General features: G+C 41.1%; 1 protein-coding gene across 5 annotated transcripts in view; it reads right to left on the reverse strand.

Annotated features, from left to right (window-relative positions):
• The window catches only part of PRTFDC1 (phosphoribosyl transferase domain containing 1), a 173928-nt gene that overhangs the window by 81930 nt on the left and 70302 nt on the right, over window positions 1-21696 (reverse strand). For all 5 annotated transcript variants that reach the window (XM_081556819.1, XM_081556816.1, XM_081556820.1 and 2 more), the window contains exons 4-7: window positions 14667-14732; window positions 2140-2157; window positions 686-768; window positions 153-199 (exon numbers count right to left, since the gene is read on the reverse strand). In XM_081556819.1, the coding sequence (XP_081412945.1) occupies window positions 153-199; window positions 686-768; window positions 2140-2157; window positions 14667-14732 (214 nt within the window). The remainder of the gene's footprint in view (window positions 1-152; window positions 200-685; window positions 769-2139; window positions 2158-14666; window positions 14733-21696) is intronic.

Here is a 21696-nt window from a genome sequence, read left to right on the forward strand (position 1 = left end):
GACACAGAGCATTTATGGGACCATCAAATCTTTTATAGCTTCCGTTTCATATGGAATGCTGACAACTAGGAAACGAAAGAGTCTTAAACACAGAACACCACCACTAGCCAATAAACAACTGTCAACCCCCCACCCCCCCACCAAACACTTACAGTCAGGTTTAAAGCCATCACTTCTAGGTGTTCTCTTCACCAATAAACTACCATTAAAAGAAAAAAAAAATGTTCTAGTGATCCAAATAAAAGGTTTGTGAATTACAAATAGAATTGAACATCATTAAAATATATATTTGAAACATGCTTTTTTTTTTTTTCCCTCAAGCATGTGGGGTATCAGTACAGCCCTTGAACTCCCTCCTAATGCTCCTTATCAGTGAGATTCCGGATAAAAGGGAGGGAGAGGGGCATGGGCACTGGGGCTCGGCCAGCTGCTCCTGGAAACAGCTAACAGAGGCATCAGGAAGGGGCTCAGATACACAGCAAAGCACGTCCTCTCCCCCTTCCTCTCTCTCAGGCTAGCTGTCAAATGGGCTGTTTGTTCAGTGTGGTCAAACCCTAATGCCCCAGGGCAAAGGGTTAGTGGTTTGGAATGGACTGCACTCTTTGGAACCAGCATCCTGTGTTAGCATCCCTCTTGGGCAGGTTTGGAAAGACAGAAGCAGTGATGATGTGAACGTGGTACTCACCTGGCTACCTTGATCATGTTGGGCTTGTACTTCTCTATGCTACTGAGCAAGGCTTTCATGGTCCTCCCGGTTTCAACAACATCCTTAGAAAAGAGGACAGACAAATTCAACCAGATGCCTTTGGGCTGCATTAAAAGGCTTTTCATCCAGACAGATGAGTCTAGTCCTTATTAATAATGCATCATAATTAGAATTGTCATCAAATTAGGAGTCTAAGTAGGAGGCAGAGCTGGTTATATTTTTTAGACAGGTGCATCTTTCTGGAAGCTGGGTTTAGGGGGAATATGTTGGTGACTGTTTCCTCCTAGAATCCTTGAGCTGTGTCAAAAGGCTACATTCAGCATTTGGAGAGCATGTGGGGCTCTTTATCGAGTGCATTTGGACTCGTGCATGCGCATTCAAGGACTAAATTTGGCCCTGAGGTAATGTAACACAACACAGGGTGCATGAATTTTCATGGACATGGGATGCACATCTGAATACGCTGAATGGACAGATAAATGCTTCCCCCCCTCCCCCTTCATGTGCTCTCCTTACTTAATAGGAGATTCGATGGCTGGGAAGTGAGATGTATGTGGACAGCAGCTGGTGACAGCCTGTGAGTTCTGAGGGCACGAGGCTACCGTGAGCAGAGGCTCACCCTGGCTGATGAGCTGCTGCACAATTAGAGCAGAATGGGCAGGCGAAATTGATTGTCCGTGGGACAGAAATCAGCTGTCGGGAGCTGATTATCAAAACAACAGGTCTGAATTTAGCCAGGGTCGGGCAGTGCCTTTCGCTGGAGGGTCTACTTCAAGGGTTATGTCTGAGCCAGAACGGCACATACATATGGCTGGCACACCCAGGCGACTGAACAAAAGCGCGACAAAAACAGCTCTCCTGAATTTTCGCCAGCTGATAAGACAGGCCTGCTGAGTTAAAGGACCCGTTGTTTCTTTCTCTTTTCTTTTCTTTTTTTTTTTTAAAAAAACAGAAAAACAAATTAAATTAAATTATAGCTTTCCCCTGGATAGCAAATTTTTACACTGATTCTATTTATGATTTAGATGCTGAAGGGAGAATTGTTTCAAGTCATTACAGGTCATTAGCAAGAACACTGAATTGAGGGTGAGGAGAGGTCTAACTTTGGTTTCTCTATTAAAAAAATTTGATTCTGTGGGCTAGTTTTCTCTTCTGTGAAAATGTCTGATTCACAAATAGATCTAAGAACCAATTTAGACATGGGTGGTATTAGATACAAAAGGATAAAATACCACACAACTATTATTGCAAAGCTTCCAGTCTATGTTATTTCAAGCCAAATTCTAGTTGACTCCTATTCTGTAAATTTGGAGAAGTCTGCACGCAGTGGGAATTCAATAAATCTTTGGCCAATTTGATAACAAGTTCTGTATTTCAAAACTCACCATTAGATTCTTTCACTTCCAAGTATGGATAAAGAAAAGTCAGCTTACCTCAACAATGAGGACATTCTGAAATTAAAAAAAAAAAACTATTTAGAATATGATGCAAATCTGGCTTATAAAATAAACACATATTTTGCTTAGAGTTAGAATTTCACAGTTAGCTTAGCTGGTCCTCCACCATCCATCTAACCCAAATGCTTGGAGATAATCCAGGACTTCCAGATTTATTTTTCCAGTTTTTCTGGAATCATGGATGCTGCAATATTGGTGTCTATATTCAGGTTAGTGTTGGCCGTGCTTAATCACTCAGTCATGTCCGACTCTTTGCGACCTCATGGACTGTAGCCCACCAGGCTCCTCTGTTCATGGGGATTGTCCAGGCCAAAATACTGGAGTGGGTTGCCATGTCCTTCTCCGGGGAATCTTCCCAACCCAGGGATCGAATCCAGGTCTCCCACATTGCAGGCAGATTCTTTACTGTCTGAGCCATCAGGGAAGCCCAAGAATACTGGAGTGGGTAGCCTATCCCTTCTCCAGGGGATCTTCCCCATCCAGGAATCGAACCAGGGTCTCCTGCATTGTAGGCAGATTCACCAGCTGAGCTACCAGGGAAGCAGGCTGATTTTAGATCCTTTACCTGCCTGAAGAACTATCCATAATGTCATCTCACTGCCATCATTCTGGCAAGTGACCCCCCTGAGTCTTTTGGGATACAAAGTTCACCAAATTTCCCAGATAAACAGCATTGTTAATGAAGACAGCACAGGCAGAAGGATCTTATATTCAGTGGGGCCATCCCTACACCAGTGTAGCCACCACAATCACCAGGGATCTGGTATTTACTCTTGGATTTTCAACCCCAAGGAAGGGGAGGTGCTTGGTTTATATTTTTAATGTTGTGGTTACACTCCTTACTCTGCACTTTCAAGGCGTCCCTCTGCTTCTCCCCTAGGAACACAGATTATGTTTCATTTTAACTTCTTGAACGATACTTATTCTTGAATGATACCACTAGACACCACTAGACTATAAACTCTGCGAGGCATGGAGGGAATCACATGTTTCTTGCTTACTTCCATAGTCTTAGCCACTAGCAAAAATACTGCAAACAGATGCTCAGTAATTTTTTGTGAATGAAGGAATGATAACTAATTACACTTTTTAATGACAAAATTAACCAATAAGTGGATTTGTAGTCACATGTCAATATTGCCCCATCAAATTAAAATACCACTGTGTTCACATGCTATTCCCATTTAAAAAAAAGGTTTGGATAGTCTCCTCAATGTAATGATGTCTTTCTTTAGATAACTTTTCATTTATTCCCATGATCCATACACTACTTTAAAAATTCTATCAAACCATACACTTTGCTTATCTTATCTCTCATGAAAAAGAGATCTAAATAATGAAAATGTGAACCAACCAACCACTCTGTTAAATCTGTACTCTACTACCTTATGTGTCAACTGCATTCTTAGGTGGAATATCTTTCTGGAAGTGTTTTTCTCTCAAGTATAGTATTTTTATTCATTAAATTCATGAAAGAATCTTAATTTTATCATTAAAATATAAGATTGTTTTGTCTGTTTTAAAAATAGGTGATGCTCACAGTATACCCCATGGATCACACTGACGGAGAAGCCCCCTTGGTATCCTCAATGCGTTTGCTATATTATTAAGCATCAATCCATCACAACTAGTTAGGATGTGCATTTTTAGTTTGATTGAGGCCTATTAGCCAATCAGAACACTGGAAGAATACTTGGTTAATTTAACGTCCTAGTTCACAATCTCTTTTTGTTTCAATCCTATAATGAAAAACCTTTTAAAACTGTTATTCTGCATTCTTGCCTAATTAAATGAAGTGCACTGAACATAATTAAATCTGTTTTTTCAAAGTTCAGGGCCTTGCAAAACAAGAGTCATTCTTGAGGAGATTAGTTTCAACTACAAGATATAGTAATAGCTGGGAATTAGAATTCGGAGAGACATAAATCCAGAGATAAAGTGTCAAAATTAATTAAACACATTTTAAAATCAAGGTAATGCATACACATGTTTAAAATAAAATAGAAAAGTCTAAAAGTTTTCTAGATATTGATATGTTTCTAACTGGTAAAAGTATTTCAAAATGCTTATATATTTATATTAAAGCTATGGCATTTTATACTATGCATATCCAAAATATTAGTTCATCTAACAAAAACTATTAGTATATCTAACAAAAACAGTGGTTTTTTCAGTAGTCATGTATGGATATGAGAGCTGGACCATAAAGAAGGCTGAGAGCCAAAAAATTGATGCCTTTGAAATGTGGTACTGGTGAAGACTCTTGAAAGAACCTTGGACAGCATGGAGATCAAACCAGTCAATCCTAAAGGAAATCAACCCTGTATACTCATTAGAAGGATTGATGCTGAAGTTGAAGCTCCAATACTCTGGCCACCTGATGCGAAGAGCCAACTCACTGGAAAAGACTCTGATGCTGGGAAAGATTGAAGGCAGGAGGAGAAGGGGTAAAAGAGGATGAAATGGTTGGATGGTATCATCAGCTCAATGGCCATGAGTTTGAGCAAACTCTGGGAGATAGAGAAAGACAGGGAAGCCTGGCATGCTGCAGTTCATGGTGTCACAAAGAGTTGGATACGACTTAGCAACAACAACAACACACAAAAATGACAATAATCCATTTCACTTTATTTTTTTTCATTTTCTCCTAGTTTTATCGAGATATAACTGACACACTTCACTATATTAAGGGGTACAGCATGATGCTCTGACTTAGATATACTGTGAAATGATTACTGCCATGTTTAGTCAGCATCTATCCTCTCATGTAGATACAATACAAAGAAAAAGCAAAAGGGACAAAAACTTTTTTTTCTTTGTGATAAGAACTCTTAGGGTTTACTCTTTTTTAAAATTTATTCATTTATTTTTAATTGGAGGATAACTGCTTTATAATGTTGTGTTGGTTCCTGCCATATCTTAGGGTTTACTCTTTTAATAACTTCTACCTGTATTACTCAGTAGTGTTAACTAGTTATCATGTTATACATTCCATCTGTAGTATTTATTTTTATTATAGCTGAAAATTCGTACCTATGACCAGCTCCCATTCCCTGCCTCTGGTAACCACAAATCTGATCTTTTTTCCTGTGAGTTTGGTTTTTGTTTAGTTTTATTATGTTTTAGATTCCACCTATGGGTAAGACAACACAAGATTTGTTTTTCTCTGTCTGACTTATTTCACTTAGCATAATGCCTTCAAGGTCCATTCATGTTGTTGAAAATGGCAGGATTTCCTTGGATTTTTTTTTTTAATGGCTTAATAAAATTCCATTGTGTATGTATACCACATTTCTGTATTTGACAATAATTTCTTTTCTTTTACTTTTTCGCTGCACCAGGCAGCATGTAGGAACTTAGCTCTCTGACCAGGGATCCAACCATGCCCTGTGTAATGGAAGTTGGGGTCTTAACCACTGACTGTGAGGGAAGTTCCCAAAATTTCTTAACATCATATAAACTTAGTACACATTCACTAGGTTTCCCAGGACAATTTCCCCAATTGTCGTTCAAATGGCTTTTTTTTTTTTAATTGGAGAATAACTGCTTAACCATACTGTGTTGGTTTCTGCTGTATAACAACATGAATCAGCCATAAGTATACATATATTTCAAATGGCTTTTGTTGTAGCTGGCTTGTCTAATCTAAGAACATGCAATGATCTTTAATGTCCTTTAATTTAGAAGAGTCTCTTTTTCTGTACTTCCGTTTCTCACTCTCACAACTTTACACATCATCTATTTACTATATTCGTCCACACTATCTCACTTCCTCTCCCCATGCCCCACTGTTACCTTGTTAGGACTGTATCTTCTCATACAGGTTACATTTTTTCTCACTAAAGAGTCAAGTAGTATACTATATCTCTTTCTAGAGCTTGTTTACTTTTCTTGAAGTTCTTAATTGTTTTTCCTATCATAGTCCATTGTCTTATAATACTGTAATAACCCTTACTTTTTCCTGCTTTTTTTTTTTTTCAGGAAGCTTGTCTTTTTAAAAATATTTATTTGGCTGCACTGGGTCTTAGTTGTGGTATATAGGATCTTCAATTTTCAGTGCGGTATCTTCTTTTTTTTTTAGTTATGGCATGCAGACTCTTAGTTGGGGCATGTGGGATCTAGTTCCCTGACCAGGGATTGAACCTCAGCCCTGTGCACTGAGAGCATGGAGTCTTAGCCACTGGATCACCAGGGAGGTCCCATTCTAAGCTCTTCTTTCTTAGAAGGATTATAATGAGGAAAACATCGACTAGTTATGATTTAATTGTCTTTCTCAAAGGATTTTTGGAGGATCAAGAAAGCAAACAGGTTGATAAAATCTGTAACAACAGCAAGAATTTTCTGTGTTATGAACACTACTAAAAAAGTAAAATTATTTAGTAGGATCAAAAATGATGGGCAAGGGAATACTAGTATAGAAAAACCATCTGTTATTGAAAGGGGATTAAGCAGAAAATTAGAGTTTTTTATTGGCTCTACAGAGCAGCCATCAGATATATATTTATTTTCCTTTATAGAACATCAGTTATGCTTTCAAATTCTTTCATTAGTGGTACATGAATTGACTCCTGGATGTTTAGTGGCCTGCCTGTTGTGTGAAAAGCTTACCCTGAACGAGAGCAATGACTTTAATACCTTTGGAAGACTGGCCCTGCCTTGCAAAACAAGAAGTAGCCCAAGAGTAGAGAGAAAGTGACTACCCCAACTATGGAAGCATTTTTCAATACTATCTAAGAAAACTCATCTCTTTACACTTTAGTGGACCAAGATTAGCGACACAAGCTAAGAGAGGAAGACTAACCCATCTTTATACTATCAGTATATAACATGGAAACTGTTATGTAGTAGGTGCTTAGGAAATGCCTGTGGAACAACTCAACAATTTTGACCTCCTTTCTTTCTCTAGCTCATCATATACCCCCTCTATCTTTCTCCTTAATGATGTATAGTTCCTCCTTAACTGAGCTATCACTAAATGTCTTTTGCTTTTAATTTTGCACTAAGAAATCTAAAATTCCCATTTTCTTGAGTGGGCTGCCTTGGGAATTTTTTTTTCCAGAACACACTGTGCCTCTTTAAACACTTCCAATCTGCTGACTCCCATCACTGAATCTGAGATGCTCGCCAGTTACTGTCTTAGTCATCTCATCACACCTAGCTCATTTCCTCCCAGAAGGCCAATGAAATCTGCAGCCTGGGAGCCGCAGGCAAGAATCCTATAGGGAACCTCCACGGCGTGTCCTATCTCTGCTATTTCATTATCCTGATGGAAGCTCATCTCATTGAGTTTCCCAAAGAAAAAGCAAGGAAGGAAGAACTAGACAAAGAAAAGAAAGGACAGACTGATGAAAATCAGAATGGTTTTCTTAAATAGGTTATTCCTTTTAGTCTTTTAAAATGTAAAGCGACCAGCACACCACAGTCTAATCTGCAGCAATGTATTTTGGTGGCTGTGGTTGCACCCCGCTGAGGGATGATGGCAGGAGTGATGGTGAGCTAAGCGTGGGTGCTGAGCCTTCATGGGAGTGTGACTATAAACCCCATGGAGAAAGGCATGCAGTCCAGCATTTCATTTTATGTGATAATTCACAAAACTGCCAGAATCATCAGTCACTGGGCATTTCCATGACTGTTCTCAGCCTAGTCAGATGCAATAGAAAGGAATGTTTAAATAGTTCAGGCAGGCAAGGAGGAAATTTCAGCAGGTTCTGATGCTTCATTTCTGGCATTTGATTAGCAACTTATTTGAGGTGGGGGGCATGCAGTGGTAGGTCTCCTGAAATCTCGCACTTAACCTGCACATCTATGTTTGCCCATTGCCAGATTTGGGCCTGTTTCTGTGTGTTTTGGTTTTATTCCGCCCTTTCAGAGATTTCTCTTGAAGAGGAATAAAATCGCCTTGCTTTAATGGATACACACATTTTATGAAGTGCTAGGATTAAATCAACTTTGAAAAAAAAATCAGCCAGAGAGCGCGTTGTGCAGGCAGCTTAAACACCCTGAGCGAAACGCTTTTAACGCTGCGAGCTGAAGGAGCCATTGAAATGAATCATTGCAGGCTCTCTTTATTCAGCAGCCATGACCTATTTAGAACCATGATTCAGCCAGCCTTTCTGGAGAGCTTTCTTCCTTTTGCTTTTAAAAAAGAAAGAGGCAAGGAAGGAAGGAGGGAAAGAAGGAAAGATGGAGAGAGAAAGAGAGAGAGGAAGGAAGGAAGGAAGGAAGTGACTAAGGAAGGAAGAAGAGGTAATAAAAGAAGCCCAGAAACGGAAAGGAGCATGTGGGTTGTCTAGAGTCTCCGTTTCCTAAATATTTTAACTTGGGCATCTACAGAGGACTTAAGTGACACAGTAAACCTATGGGGTTTCTAACGCATGGGAAGTTACACAGGTGATTTTCTAACTTTCCCTCCTTCAGGAATCACTGACTTCATCCTGCTCCTTCGGAGAGAGCTATTCCTTCTGTTTCACTCCACTTCACTCCTGAAGTTCAAGTGCTCAAACCGCACCGTCTCCTCACTGGTTTCTCCACCTGGAGTCTCTCTCTTCTTTCAGTTAACTCTGCCCTCCTCAGGTGCATTTCCCTAAAACACAGCTTCTTGATGTCACCTCAGCTCAACAACTTTTGTGGCTCCTCTTTGCTTTTCTGAGCGAGTTACACTCGTTATTCAACATATTCTCTTTTTTTGGCTTTTTGCTTTTTTAGCTACACTGTGTGGCATGTAGGATCTTAGTTCCCCGACCAGGGATCAAACCTGCATCCCTTGCAGTGAAAGTGAGGTGCCTTAACTGCTGGACTGCCAAGAAAGTCCCTGATATATTCTATAAACCAAATCCAATTTCAGTTTTTTAAGTTATTACTTTGCTATTTTTTGATGATTTCCTTCAGTCACACTAGGCCACTCCTGTTCTCTGGCTCTGCTGTTTTCTCCTCTTCCTCCCCGATTCCACATGCTATTCTCTCTCCCTCTTCTGTGCTATTCCCTGACCTTCTGGTCCCAAGTAAAACCTCACCTTCTTCTAAGACAATTACAATCCTAAGAAATCATTCCTTCTTTGGATTTCTTTACCCTCAAGCAAAGAGTCTCGTGTGGAAAGGCCCCCACCCCCTAAATGTTCTTCCCTGGATGCCGAGCATTGAAATAGAGAACGTATGAACAAGTTCATGGCAGAGTAGTAATATAATGAAATATGTAACTCCAGTGTGAATTTTTTAATTGAGAAATCGTGTGATCACTCTATGAGAAGGGAGAAGTTAGATGATGACCTGTACCAACCCTTCCAATGCAGATATTCATCCAATACATCTTCCATCCCAGGCAGATATTTATTGCAGTTTCAGACTTTCTTCTACCACAGTTTAAAAAAGGACCTGCCCATTGTTATGTGCCTTTCAAGTTTTTTCCCAGCTGGTATAAATTCTACATGATGGGAAGATGCTAGAGGGCCCCTGAAATTTTTTTTTTCTGGCTGCACTGCACGGCATGTGGGATACTAATTCCCCAACCAATGATCAAACCCACACCCCCTACAGCCGAAGCGCAAAGTCTTAACCACTGGGCTGCCAAGGAAATTCCTGAAATTTGTTTTTATAGTTCTCTCAAACTCATAATGGATAGCCTATTCTGAAAAGCTAAAGAAGAGGTGGGGAGGGCAAGCCATGAGAAAGCCTTTATTCTTTTAAGGAGAAGGAAAGTTAAGAGAATTTTTTTTCACTCCTCCACTCATTCCACATCCTGGTGGGGGAAACAGGCAAATGAAAAATAAGCCCCAAATAAACACCAGAAATTATGGAAAGGGCTTCAGTGGAAAGAGGGTGCTGATACAGCGGCTAATGGAGAATAGGGGGACAGGAGTTTAGAGGGGAAGAGTTTGTGCTCATTTTAGAGACTCAGGGAAGGCCTCTCTCTGACACAAAAGTCTTTAGGCTGAAATCTAAAGGATGGGAGGAAAGTGAATTCCACGCAGAGGTCACAGCTTGTCCAGGGTCTTGGCAGGAAGGAGCTTAGCCGGTGTGGTGATGGCCTGAGAGGAGGCGGTGAACGGTGTGCCGTGACATCGGGAAGGAGACAGGGCCTGATCATCGGGGTCTTCTAGGCTGTGATAAGGAGTCTGGATTATAATCTCAGAGCACTGGGTTGCCAGGCACAATATAGAACATCCACATACATTTGAAATTCAGATAAAGAACAACATTTTAGTTCAAGTGTGTTCCAAATACTGCATGGGACGTACTTATACTGAAAATTTATTCATTGTTTATTTGAACTTCAAATTTAACTTGGCATCTTGCTTTTGTTTTTTTTTTTAAACTAACTCTGACAACCCTAATTGACAGGCTGCTGAAAGGTTTTCAGGAGGCAAGTGGTGGGATCCAATCTGTATTTTAAGAAAATCTCTTTGACTGCTTCTTGGAGACTGGTTTGAGGGGTGGCAACACCCTGCTTATTTAACTTATATGCAGAGTACATCATGAGAAACACTGGGCTGGAGGAAGCACAGGCTGGAATCAAGATTGCCAGGAGAAATACCAATAAGCTCAGATATGCAGATGACACCACCCTTATGGCAGAAATTGAAGAAGAACTAAAGAGCCTCTTGATGAAAGTGAAAGAGGAGAGTGAAAAAGTTGGCTTAAAGCTGAACATTCAGAAAACTAAGATCATAGCATCTGGTCCCATCACTTCATGGCAAATAGATGGGGAAACAGTGGAAACAGTGGCTGACTTTATTTTTCTGGGCTCCAAAATCACTGCAGATGGTGACTGCAGCAATGAAATTAAAAGACACTTACTCCTTGGAAAGAAAGTTATGACCAACCTAGACAGCATATTAAAAAACAGAGACATTACTTTGCCAAGAAAGGTCCATCTAGTCAAGGCTATGGTTTTTCCAATAGTCATGTATGGATGTGAGAGCTGGACTATAAAGAAAGCTGAGCGCTGAAGAATCGATGCTTTTGAACTGTGGTGTTGGAGAAGACTCTTGAGAGTCCCTTGGACTGCAAGGAGATCCAACCAGTCCATCCTAAAGGAGATCAGTCCCGGGTGTTCATTGGAAGGACTGATGTTGAAGCTGAAACTCCAATACTTTGGCCACCTGATGCGAAGAGCTGACTCATTGGAAAAGACCCTGATGCTGGGAAAGATTGAAGGCAGAAGAAGAGGACGACAGAGGATGAGATGGTTAGATGGCATCACTGACTCGATGGGCATGGGTTTGGGTGGACTCCGGGAGTTGGTGACGGACAGGGAGGCCTGGCATACTGCGGTTCATGGGGTCGCAAAGAGTTGGACACGACTGAGCGACTGAACTGAACTGAACTGAACAGTTAAGTTGATGCTTTTGAACTGTGGTGTTGGAGAAGACTCTTGAGAGTCCCTTGGACTGCAAGGAAATGAAACCAGTCAATTCTAAAGGAAATCAATCCTGAATATTCATTGGAAGGACTGATGCTGAAGCTGAAGCTCTAATATTTTGGCCACCTGATGCGAAGAGCCAACTCATTGGAAAAGACCCTGATGCTGGGAAAGATTGAAGGCAGAAGAGGATGACAGAGGATGAGATGGTTGGATGGCAGCACTGACTCAATAGACATGAGTTTGAGCAAGCTCCGGGAAATGGTGAAGGACAAGGAAGCCTGGTGTGCTGCAGTCCATGGGGTCACAGAAAGTTGGACACAACTGAGCAACTGAACAACAATAGCTAAGTGAAGGCAGAAGTTCAAGGAGACTAGTTAGGCATGGCCCACAGCCGCCCAGAGAAGGCAATGGCACCTCACTCCAGTACTCTTGCCTGGAAAATCCCATGAATGGAGGAGCCTGGTGGGCTACAGTCCATGGGGTGGCTAAGAGTCGGACACGACTGAGCGACTTCACTTTCACTTTTCACTTTCATGCATTGGAGAAGGAAATGGCAGCCCACTCCAGTGTTCTTGCCTGGAGAGTCCCAGGGACGGGGGAGCCTGGTGGGCTGCCATCTATGGGGTCGCAGAGAGTCGGACACGACTGAAGCGACTTAGCAGCAGCAGCAGCACAGCTGCCCAGAAAAGGGATAGAGGTTATCTCGCCCTAGATACCAGTCTTCTCAAACTTTAATGTGTGTAGAATCATCAGGGCACCTTGTTAACATGAAGACTTAATTCAGCAGATCTGGGGTGGGACCTGAGGTATTGCATTTTCAATAAGCCTCTAGGAGTTGCTGACCTTGCTGGTTCCTAGACCAAAGGTCAGCAAACTATGGATGATGGGCCAAATCTGGCCTGCTGCTTGTTTTTTGTAAATAAAATTTTATTGAAACACAGCCATGTCCATTTGTTTGTACTTCATCTATTGTAAACAGCCGCTTTTGTGCTATGACGGCAGCGTGATGCAGTTGCAACAGAAGACTGTATGGGCCACAAAACCGAAAAAATATTTACTACCTGCCCCGACCTGGAAAGTTTATCTGATGCCTGCCCCAGAACACACTTTGAGTAGCAAGGCTAGACCTGGAATGTTACCACGGAGATAGAGAGACATGGACAGATTCAAGATGTATTTGAGAGAACAGAGTGTGGTCTACACTGGTTCATTAAACATTGACTTCTGATGTGAGCCTAGGAACCCTGAACTGCAGAATCTTAAGCTGTCATGACAGCTGAGAACCTGGCTAATCAGTGTTGATACATCTTAGAAATATTTACCCAAGAAGCGCAGGGGGTTCTACTTGACATGAATTTGAATACATGTATCTCTGCACACACAGTGACTGGAAAGATACCACATAACAGTACCTGGTAACCTGGACGAATCATTCGTTGTGCTAGCAAAAAACTGAAGCCGACCTCTGCTCGGACTTACTGTTTGGCTGGTTTGCCGTTTCTCCTACCTGAACTTCCTCGATGTCTATTTTCTCATGAGGGGGGTGGTCCTTGCAGTAATTACAGAAGGGGAAACTGAGGCACAGCCTTATCACCCCTTCTGCTCACTCCACCCCAAGGAAGAAACTCCCCTTTCTTCAATCTCTTCTCAGTCTCTCTTTTTTGAAAAAATTATAACCACTATCCTCTCTCTACCTCCTAAAGGAAGGGACTATCCAGTGCTCACATAAGAGGAAAAATGACTTTAAAACAAAATACAAGATGATTTTAGAAAGCAGGAGAGAAACACTGCACTTTTTCTGTGCAATTTTTTTTTTTTTTGGCATTCCTTTGGGATTCTTAGAGTTACCACTTTGACAGATTCCATGGTAAATGCACAAGGTACACTATTTCTCCTATGTGATAAACTTAAAAGGCAATGTCATAAAACAAAGTACTAAAACGACATCATTTAAAGACAACACCAGGGCTGTTAAAAGTTATGAATTTCTGGAAATAGCTTTGATTTTTTTTTTTTAATCTTTCCAGAATGTTGTATTACACAGTGATGTAGTAACATCAAATGGCGGCCTTGTGATACATACATTAACACCAACGAGTGAATTCCAGTTTTTGTAGGACGCAGTTTCCTACTAGATGCTTAACACTCAGATGCTAAGCTATCTTTTGAGGAGAGGAAGGAAGCTATTCTGCAATTAGTCCTTGTGGCTCTTCAATGTTCCTAGTGTTATTATACACATTTTTATTAAATATGGCTGCTATCCCTTCCCCAGGTGGGCAATGCAAACCAGTAACAACTGCAGATATGAGAGATTAAGCTTGTGTAACAGACTCCTTCGTTTCACTTAGAAAGCTGAAATTGCTCAGGGATAATGAATACAAGATAATGTCAGCAGAGCTCAACAAAAACAAATTCTGTGCTGCTTTCACTCAATGGCAAAACTTGCATTTCAGGTCACACTTGCACAAAGACCATCTGCTTGATGAAACGACTCTTCCTTCCCAGTGCATGGATTTATGTCAGAATCCAAAGAGTTTTTCACGTTATTAAGCTTTGGCAGATTTGGAAGTCCAAGTTAACACTGGAGGTGCCTGCCTCATAATCTCATGGGATACATTTTTTCAACGGGGGACAGCAACGGGGGGAGGCAAAGTGTTGAAAAATGAAAAAGTCTTCAGATATTCTTTTCTTTAGTTACCTGCCTAAATTTTAAACACTTTAACAAACACATTTAAATGCCTTTACTAAAGTACTTTGGTGCCCAGGATGAAGGGTGAAAACCAGACAAATAAAGGAAAAGACCTCCCTTTCAGGAGGTACCTGAAAGTGTGAGTAGGAAAAAATAATGGGAAAGAGAAGAAGGAGTGCTAAGGGGGTTTTGTAATGTGAGGTTGTCTGAAATAAGATTGGAAGGAAGCTTGGAGACGAAAGATTTGGTCTGAGTCAGACCTTGGAAGCATTATAAAAGGAGTGTTTTATAAAAGGAGGAATCATTAAAAGGATCCACACATACATTTGCATGAATTAGCAAACCCAGGAGAGTGTCTGAAATGGACTGCAGCACTGACCTGAAATGAAGGTTACTAATTTCCCCGCAACACCCAGGCCTCGACGGGCACAAAGCAGAGTTACATGAACAAACCTTTCCAGCCAGAGTCGAAAGATCATCGCCTCCAATGATCTGCATCTTGTCCATGGACTGGTCATTCTAAACGGAAAGGGGGAGATAATATTTTACTATACAAGAAAAGCTGTAAGGCACGTTTCCCCGTCTACCCAGCCAGGGGCTGGATTGTGCCTTGCAAATATAGCACAAATAGCTGGTCCTGATTCATGGTTGCCTATGGTTACCAAGAGCCAGTCTCCTGCCACTGTGCTTGAGACAAAGCATCCTAATGGCTGACAGGCGAGCCTGTGTGGAGAGGGGATGGAGGGAGCGGGGAGAGGACAAGCAAATCTAATTTTGGAACAAAATAAAACCAGGGAAGGTGCCCGAGCCTATTCTGAGGCAGATGGAATTGGAGAAGACAGTCATGCTCCTGGACTTCCCCGGGATAGTTGGGGCTACGGCGGGGGGAGCTAGGGAGGGGGCCTAGCGTTTGTCAGCTGTGCCAACAGCCCCAGTTACAGCCCTGCAGTGGGGAACAATTAGACTGTGGTTCCCAGAGAGGTTAGAGAGCCCTCTCTCCTCACTACCAACGTGGGTCCAATCCCTTATCTGTATCGAGGGCAATTCTAAAAGGCCACAGATCAAGAACTATTACACTTCGCTCTTGAAACAAGGATGATGAAGCCTCAGGAACTTTCTGGAGTTCAGGAATATGAGACTAGAATCCCATTTAGAAGACTTTTCACAATACCTTGCAATAACCTATAATGGAAAAGACTCTGAAAAAGAACATATATATATATGTATATATGTATATATATATGGGCTTCCCTTGTGGCTCAGACAGTAAAAGAACCTGCCTGCAATGCAGGAGACCTGGGTTTGATCTCTGGGTTGGGAAGATCCCCTGGAGAAGGGAATGGCTACCCACTTCAGTATTCCTGGCTGGAGAATCCAATGGACAGAGGAGCCTGGCAGGTTACAGTCTATGGGGTCACAAAGAGCCGGACACAACTGAGCAACTAACACACACACATGTGTATGTATACATATACCTGAATCACTTTGCTGTATACCAGAAACTAACACAACATTGTAAATCAACTATATTTCATTTTAAAAAACAGAGACTTTTCACTTAAGTCCTATTAGAGGTTATAAGCATTCCTTTTCACAGTATTTATATACGGAACATCATTCTGCCTCAATTAAACCTCACACATACACACACACACACACACAAAATAAAATATGGGTTGTTTCTCAGTAAATATCACAACAGAATAACATGGGGGCAGAACAGGTAACAGGAAGCAAGCAACTTATTTTCTGGCTTCCTTGCAAAGATGTATTAGAGGAACTGAAGGGGACATCCTATAGGCAATTGGTTTCATGACCAAGCAAGACTGCGGTGACACTGCAGTTCCTTCATCTGAATGACAACCTAAGTAAGAAGACACCAAGAGAGGGAATAGACATATGATGTGCTGAACCAGGAAGTATCTTCGGTTACTGCTGTTGCTCTGGCCAGTTCAGCGCTTTTCTCCCTTATTCTGGCAAGAAGGCTCTGCCTCTTTTGGGGAGGGACTTCATTCCCCTAAAAGAGTTTTCTTGGGTTAGTTTGAATTGGATTCTGTTACTTGCAACTGAGAGTCTAGACCTAGAGATACACTGTCACGGGCACTGGTCATCAGAAAGGAAAAAAGAAAAAAGCCAATCAACCAATATACTAGTTTTACCAATGGAGCAGCATTTTGTTTTCCACCTTACTGCTCAAGAGAAAAAAATACCCTTAAAATGTTCTTACTTCCAGTTTGAAAGCATTTATTCCTAACTGCAAAGGAGTGGAGACAATGCTTGAAATGTTTGAAAGTACCTCATAAGTTAGATAAAAACCAATAATTTTCATCTTATGGGAAATGATATCCAAAGGAGAAAATCAAAGACTATACAGAATTCACTGATCTTCTGCTGTTTTGGGGTTTTTTGTTTTTTTTAACACCTCTGCTTGAGTCAAGTTTTTACTGTCCCATTAGCAAAGCAAATCACACGAACAAGCCCAGCATTAGTCTGAGAAGCAATCATCAAGTAACAGAACAAAGTACATAGACACAGGGAAGCCATTTAATTAGGGTCATTGATGCAATCACTCTGCACAGTGGTTCAAAAACATTCTTATATTCCTAGGATTGATGTATCCTTTTTTTTTAACATCATTGATTTTGATTTGAAGATATTTTACTTGGGATTGTTCATCTGATCTTCATAAGACTGACCTGTAGTTTCCTTTCTTTTGCTACCTCTGAGGATTTTTAAAGCAAGTTATACAGGCCTCATGAGTTGGCTGGTTGTCTTTTTTCTGTATGCTTGAAGTTTGTATATGAATGAATTTATCTATTTTGCTAAGGTTCAGCAGAGCTCAGAATAGGTATTATTTAATCCCCAATTTACAAACAAGGAACTGGAGACAGTAAGAGTTTGAGTAGCTTGTCCAAAAAAGGCACTACTAGTAAGCGAGGGAATCCAGTTCAGTTCTAGAATTGCCTGGCTTGGCATTATTCTTGTGTTAACAACCCCCATCCCTCACAACATTCCTAAAAGGAAGAAATAATAGTGCATCTTTGAGAGTACCATGGAGAAGAATTGGGTCCTGGTTGTACTAAGGAAGTAAAATATATAAGCTGAAATGGCTAGGAGAAATACACACCTTGGTAGAAATGATGGTAACAGTTGTGTGGATTTACTTAAATGGCAAAGGAAGGGTGGGAGGGAGGCTCAAGAGGGAGAGGGTATATGTATACATATAGCTGATTCACGTTGTTGTACAGGAGAAACTAACACAACATTGTAAAGCAATTATACTCCAATTTAAAAAATTAAAACAAACGAATAAAGAGCAAAGGAAGTCTTCGACATTTAGTCTAGGAATCCTCAGAAAGAAACATATTGGAAATCACTAGTTTTGATAACCTGGTCTCCAGGTACAAAAAACAGCTCAGCATGTATAGTGACTGCTTGTATAAAAGAGAATTTGAACTGTTTAGATAATGTTCAGAAAAAAAACATAGCCAAGTAAGAATAAATATCCTGAATTCCTTTTGAGGAAGGGGGAAGGGACAAGTAAAGAAAACAAATAAACAAAGAATCACTCTCTCAGCCACTCATTTCCAAAGTCAGAGAGACTTGCTTCAGAATCCATACACGCACAGACTTTCTCAACATTCTCAGCCTCCACAGATGCCTTAACTTTGCTTTCTTCCCTCTTCTTTTCAGCTTCATCCTTCCCCTCAGCTATTCTCCTGTGCTCAGTAAGGTCAACAACACTACATCAAATAGAGAGGCAAACCCCCAACCAAAACAGTTCGTTATAGCACTTCCCTGGTGATCAGTGGTTGAGAATCTGCCGTCAGTGCAGGGGACACACGTTCGATCCCTCGTCTGGGGAGATTCCACATGTTGCTGGGCAAATAAGCCTGTGTATCGAAACTACTGAGCCTGGGCTCTAGAGCTCACTCTCTGCAACAAGAGAAGCCACGGCAGTGAGAAGCCTGCACACTGCAGCTCGAAAGTAGCCCTTGCTCACCGCAACTAGAGAAAGCCCGTGTGCAGCAACAAAGACCCAGCACAGCCAAAAATAACAAATAAGTAAGGAAATATTTTTTAAAAAATACAAACAGTTCATTATAAGAAGTTTTAATGATCAAAGTGGAGAGCTTCTAATGTAAATGTTGCAGTGTTGAAAAATTTTCAAAAACTCTAACATGTGATACAAACTCAGATAACAAGGAGAGATGAATCAGTCCCAGTGTTTTCTTTTCAACCAGCGGTGGATGTAGGACATGACCCTTAACTGGGTCCCTGAGTCCTTTAAGCCACCTAGGGTCAAAGTGGAGGTCACAGGGCAGTGGCTTGTATGTCTGCCCTTTGCTTCACCCAGAGAAACTCCACTTATCTCTGTTGTATTAACTGGGTTCAAGGTAAGATGTGCCAAGTCACTTCAGTCATGTCCAACTCTGTGTGACCCCATGGACTGTAGCCCTCCAGGCTCCTCTGCCCATGGGATTCTCCAGGCAAGAATACTACAGTGGTTTACCATGCCCTCCTCCAGGGAATCTCCCCTCAAGGTAAGATGGTGGGAGCCAAAAACTTTGAAAACTCCTATGTCAATATTTCTGCTTCCTTTTAAAGAGACTTGCCATCTTTTTGGTTCTTGCTCATTTAAATATCCATTTGTTTCTGAGATCATTTTTGTTTAGAATCTCATTCTTACAATATGTGGATGAGCCGGGAGAAAGGAAAACATGGCGACCGGTAAACAGGCAGCTGGTGTCCCTATATGCCCTTGGGGACCAGACTGCCTGGGTTCCAGCCCCAGCCCCACCTCCTATGAGTTGTCCAACCTTGAGGAAGCTACTTAACCTTTCAGTACTCTAGTGTCCTCATCTATAAAAAGAAAATGTCAATGTTAATAGTTCCTACCTCCTAGGATTACTGGGAGGAGTAAATGAATTAATATGAATTGAGCACTTAGTACCTGGTGTGTAACAAGAAGCAGTTCCTAAAGCCTTGGCTTACCTCAGGATCATCATCTACTTTTAGCCTAAGAAACTTGCATGTCTACCCAAGTTTCTCAACTTGGACCTTGTGATGATTCTTTGCACAGTTCATTGAGTCCGTGACTGATACGTGAATGTCTCGTGCTCTGAGGTTAAGGTTTCTGAGGCTGACGGCCGCCCATGAGGCGTGTGGTTAAGGAGGACTGCTGTCCTTCTGTGGCAACTGTGCATCAGGGCTACAGTCTTGGTTAAAAACAAGCTCCACTGTATGTTCCTTCAGGGTTTCTCAGTGATCCCCCAGTTCCCAAGCGGTGGTGTCTGAATCTTTAGAGTGGACCATTTTGTGGGTATAATTACCCACATCACTCCACTCTGCTGTTTTCATCTTTCTCCTCAATGGACAGAAGCCACCTGGAAATCATGCTTGGACCCACTTTTGCCCTTATCACCTCTTGTCTATTCTTTGTAGGAGCCGTTTACAGTCAGTAGAGCAAAGAGTTAACCTTGAAATTGCTTCACAAGATGGCAGCTGACGATCTGTAGGACAGGAGACTGGATGGCTGGGCTCCTGATAATTTTCCCAACCCTGGCTGCATTTTTGCTTGGGGATCATGAGCTGCTCCAATTCTTCCCTTTGATTCACCATCTTAGCTTAAGGTAATTTAAAATAGATTTACACTACTTGTTAACGACAGAACCTTGACTAAGATTTCATACCAATTTACAGGAGAACTCAATATTTGCAAATATTGATAAGTACGATTAGTGACAACTTACTCATGACACATCATCACTCATCACCGTGTTAGATGAGATGCTAGGCGTCCCCAGCACACGATGTACTGCTTCTTCCTCCATGTCTTAGCTGGTGGCTGCTCCTGTCTCATCTCTCTGTCTTTCTTCAAAGGAGTAATTCTTACTCTTTCCTCAAGACTCAGTTCAGGCATGCTCTCTTCTAGGAAGCTTTCCTGGAGTCCTCTGGACTTGATCTGTGTCTGATAACACTCTCTAAATGTCAACAGATCACGTCTAAGAATTTTCTGAGAATGCAGCAACTGCCAGTGGCATGAAAACTTCAGCACAAACAGCCTGATTTTCATCCTAATTACACCCCCTGTGGCTGGCACACTGTGGCATCCAGTGTTTGCTGAGCTACACTGAAGTATCTGCATACATGTGTTTGCTATATTTTTAATACCTCTTCCACTACCCACAGTACAACACTAAGTGTTCTCAGGCAGCACTTGGTTTCCCTTGTTCTAAGTTCCTCTTCCAGCTGTCCAGGAACTGGAAGGAGCTTATTGCTCAATGGAGACAGAGAAAAAATAAAAACTACAGATAAACAAACACATGAGAAAGTATCTGTAAAGTTCGATTGAAAGTGGACACAAAGGAAGCTGACTTGAGCAACCTGGAAAATGGTAAGACTGAGAGAATACAGACCTTCCTCTGTGATGTCTGAGTGATTCCCACCCATAAAGAAACTGTTTGTTTACTCTTATTACTACTATTCTATTACATTGGTTTCCAAAGAGGCTTCTCAATACTTTGAAAAAAATATAAATGCAAAAATCCATGTCAATTTTGAACATGAGAAATAAGAAAACAGGAGTTATTAAGATGCACCAGGAATTATTAAGATCAGTCATTCATTTCATGATTAGTAAAGGATGTATTTTAAAGCCAAACTAGCGTTTAACCAGGAAAAAAAAAAATGTGTATGTCAGCATGTACAATTTAGCTCAGTTGAAGGGACACACACATTTTGCATTTCCTGAATTTGGTGTGTAGCTTTTGCAAGCATGGTTGAGACTTTATTTGAGGACAAAACGGCTTTCTGTTTAATGACAATGATTTATTGCTCTATTGGGACTGGTATTCCATGCCACCCATTCTCCAAGAGAGGTGCTGGTTAGCTAAGAGTAATCCCTACCCAACAGAGAAAGGCTCTTTTCTTTATGAGAAATAAAGTGATTTTGGGTCAGAAAAAGTGACCACAATAAGAAGAAGAACCTATAGGCTGGTAGGAATAATGAAGGGTCACCAAGAAAAAGGAAAAAGGGAGAGAAAAGGAGAAAAATGGACCTTTACTTCAATTTAGTTATAAAAGACTCCAGAAAGGAGGAAACTAAGTTTAAAAACAGATTCAGTGACATTGCTTTACATGGACTCTGAAACCTTGAAGCAGGATATCCTTCTGTTTTGAAACCTGGTATGGATTTGTTGCTTTGGTTTAAATTACATTTTTAAATTATGGATCAGAAGGAAAAAACAAGTTGAGCCCTTGACACATGTCAGTGACCCCAAAGGACTTCAGTAAAATCTACGTGTTCAACTGTGGATGACCATATCCCAATGGTAACTTTTTTTTTTCTTTTTTTCTTATAAACTTCATCATTCTTTTTTTTAAAGTATTTATTTATTTGGCTGCATTAGGTCTTAGTTGCTGCACCCAAGATCTTCGTTGTGTCATGTGGATCTTCCAGTGAGGCAGGAGCACTCTTTAG

Source organism: Giraffa tippelskirchi, chromosome 13 (genome assembly GCF_054371585.1).
Source record: "Giraffa tippelskirchi isolate mGirTip1 chromosome 13, T2T-mGirTip1v1.2.pri, whole genome shotgun sequence".
In the NCBI taxonomy this organism is placed as follows: Eukaryota; Metazoa; Chordata; class Mammalia; order Artiodactyla; family Giraffidae; genus Giraffa; species Giraffa tippelskirchi.